General features: G+C 53.0%; 1 protein-coding gene across 1 annotated transcript; it reads right to left on the bottom strand.

The window, feature by feature from the left end:
- Positions 1 to 1,875: 1,875 nt before the first annotated feature.
- Positions 1,876 to 2,274, bottom strand: LOC136532612 (uncharacterized). The gene has a single exon (XM_066525202.1). The coding sequence runs from the start codon at positions 2,233 to 2,235 to the stop codon at positions 1,876 to 1,878; it is 360 nt and encodes a 119-aa protein (XP_066381299.1). The 5' UTR covers positions 2,236 to 2,274.
- Between the last annotated feature and the right edge of the window lie 970 nt (positions 2,275 to 3,244).

Here is a 3,244-nt window from a genome sequence, read left to right as displayed (position 1 = left end):
GAGGCTCATCGAGGACGAAGTTCTCGGGTTGGAGGTCGAAGGAGTGTGTTTGTGGAGGTCAAGTCAAAACTGTTATATAAAACAACATACAATCCTAGAAGGAAACGAGAAAAGAGAATCCAATCCTAATCTTAGCCTGTTTGTATATCGACTCTTACCAAATTATTGCTTGCAATTTTGTTTCAAAAATTTATAACTTGCAATTCTTTTATAACCAAACTCATATCATACATAATATTTGATGACACGTATATAATGATCATGCAGCAAACATTAGGCAGGCAGAACCAAAACGAATCGGAAAAAGGAACCAAAAATCCTACAGTCAGAACCAAACTCCTCCAAATTGGAATTGGAAAAAGGAAAAAAAATCGGCGGCGGTGCTTGGCAGTGCCGAGGAGTACGAGAGGTCCCCGCACGAGGCGAAGAACTGCGTCTTGCTGCAGCTGAACACGACCTCGCGCGCCCCGCGCGGTGGGCCGGCACGATGGCCCGACGAAACCGCTAAGTCCGAGCTGCGCCTCCGCTGCGTTTGCCGGGGTTGCGGGTAGACGCGGGTGCGGAGGAGTCGCTGCTGGGAAGACGGTTACAGGCGCGGCCAAGGAAATTACCCAAAATTTTAGAAACCCTAGCCCCTCTTTTGATGATTCATGGCGGCGGGGTTACCTTAACGACGAGCGCGCCGTCGTTGACGGCGGCGCATCGGCCCCTGAGGAAACGGCAGGGATGAGCGAGGCACTGGTTGCCTCGGGCGGACCCGCCGCTCGCCACGTCACGCACTCGCCGTCGGCTCCACGTGCACCGCCGTCGCCGTGGTGGCCGCCGTCGCCGTGCGAAGAGTTGGGGAGGGTGCGCGCAGCCGCCGCCGCCGTAGTCCCGCGCGGGCGCTGCTCACCTTCATCGAACAGGGCACCGCCGAGGATCCCCTCGACGGAGCCGCATGCAGCCTAGGCCGCGCGCGCGCTTCGGCGAGAGGGCCGCCGGCGGTGCCACCTCCCTCCGGCGCGCGCGGTCGGCGCTGTCCGCTCCAGAAAAAAACGGGGGGAGGAGAAGGAAATGGAGATTTCGGACGGCCAAACTCGGTTTTGATCCGGGCGGAGAGGATGTGAGCCATCCGATGGCATCTAATGGCCGACGATGCTCAGGGCTAAGTGGTCCAGCGCGAACTCGGGACCCGGGCCCAGGTTCTGCAGGCCGAATTCTTGCGCCTGAATAAAGGGGCCCGGGGGAGCTACTGAAGGGCCGTTAAAAGTGGGCTCAATAAGGTTTTCGGGCAAATAATAAGTTACGGGCTTGTCAATTTATTTCCTGAGTTTAATGTCTACTGTTTTTATACGTATTCCATGTAAAAGTTCATGTATAATTCCTGTTGCTCAAAATAATGTGTACATGTAATAAGCCGCAATACACATGCGTCGTCGTAGATGCGGCCAAAAATTTGTGCACCCGGTGCAACACACGCACATGAATGACAACAAAAACATATAGGTTGTAACTTGTAATGAGTACGTAAGTAATTTCATTTAATTGCACCACCGCAGTACCGTAACAGCTGCCCAGCACCTTCTTCCTCATCTTCTCTTTACTTTTCATGTCTCTTTTTTTTTTTTTACAATGGCAGCCTGCAGCAAGAAGCATATAGCCAGCAGTCCAGCACCCCGCAGCCTGGCACAGCGACACCGAAGGCAGTAAGCTAGGGATTCTTTTTAAACACACGAAGACGAAGAGGCAATTGTATCGACCTGACGCGACCGGCGACCCCGACGGGCACCCAGAGACGCTGGGCCTTGGCTTCACTGCTTCAGCATGAGCACGCAGTCCCTCCTCACTCTTGCTCGAGCTCGATATGGGCACTGAGCACATTCTGAAGCCTCGTCAGTGGCTAATAAAGAGCGCCCAGAAGCCACCGCCGGCCGCCACCGCCCAGACCGCGACGCTGACCGGCAGCGGCATCAGCAGAGCCACCCTCGCCGCGAGCATTGCGGTGAGCAGGGTGGAGAGCACCCAGACCACCGCCTTCGCTCTCCCCCTGTCCGCAGGCGCCGCCGCGCGCTCGAACCTGCGCAGGAAATGCAGGAGCAGCAGCAGCGCAGCGTAGGCGAGCGCCACCGCCACGAACGCCAGCGAGCCCGGGTCGCCCCACGACCTGTAGGCGGCCACGACGGAGTTGCACGTGAGCACGGCCAGGCCGAGCTTCGTGAGCAGAGAAGCGCGGCCATCGGCGCCACGGTCCATTCGTCCGGGCGATGTACTCCAAGTGAAATTTCACGCTCTGGGTTATATATACACGAGTGTATGCATGGGATGAATTTGTGCAACGATGTATCCGTTTGGTATATCTTCTTCGTCGCTCCAATGTTTGTTCGGTGGATTTGATCGGAAACGCGCAAAGCCGCAAACGGTCGGCCGGCCTGCCTGCAGGGACGCAGATTCTGACAAATGTTGGAGCTGTTTGGGTTTATATACTTGGTCAAAATAATATACAAACTCAAAAGCATCAACGATCCTCGCAGCTGTCTCCTTTACCGCATTTTACGCCTGGAATTATTCCGCATTTATCGGCAAGACTGGACAAGGACCATCTTGGTTCTTTTTGCACAAATTTGATGCACAATCAACGGCCAAACCAGTGCCTTCCGCCCGTCTCATTGGCATGAAAACGGGACGTGTATTTTCCGATATCCGTCCATTCTGAGAGGGTCAAAATTTTATATGGATAGTGTGTATCTAAATCCGAATATTTAATATCTGACCGTATTCGAATTTGAATGCTTAAAACTAGATTTTTTATATATGTATATGAAATATATATCAATATCCGAATGATCTATATCCGGTTCTAATATCCAAGAAAAAATATTATAGGACAAAAAATGGGATATATGATATAATGCAGGATCACTGGTATCCCGTTCTGTATCTGATCTAGTATCATCTCTACTCATAACCTATATAACACTACTACAGAAAACATAACCGAGGCGGACAAAAAGGGTTAACCAAGCCGTTTTTTGCAACCGCCTTGGCCAAAAGGTCATGGTTAATCGTGGCCTTAACCGAGGCGATTGCTCTGTCCGCCTTGGTTAATCGAATAAAAAAGCACAAAAAAGAAAAACCCGTGGATAAGCCCGGCGAGTCCATCCATGGGCCCGCCGAGCCCATCCACGCGCCACGGTTGCCAGATCCGCGGCGGATCCGCACCGCCGCTCGCTAGATCCACGGAGAAGGGAGGGAGGGAGGGCGC

Source organism: Miscanthus floridulus, unplaced genomic scaffold (genome assembly GCF_019320115.1).
Source record: "Miscanthus floridulus cultivar M001 unplaced genomic scaffold, ASM1932011v1 fs_670_1_2, whole genome shotgun sequence".
NCBI lineage: Eukaryota > Viridiplantae > Streptophyta > Magnoliopsida > Poales > Poaceae > Miscanthus > Miscanthus floridulus.
Note: the sequence above shows the minus strand (reverse complement) of the source record. Positions and strands in the feature narration are given on the sequence as shown.

What these genes read in the sequence shown, in the direction of transcription:
- LOC136532612 (XM_066525202.1), bottom strand. Translation starts at nt 2,235, where the DNA reads ATGGACCGTGGCGCCGATGGCCGCGCTTCTCTGCTCACGAAGCTCGGC.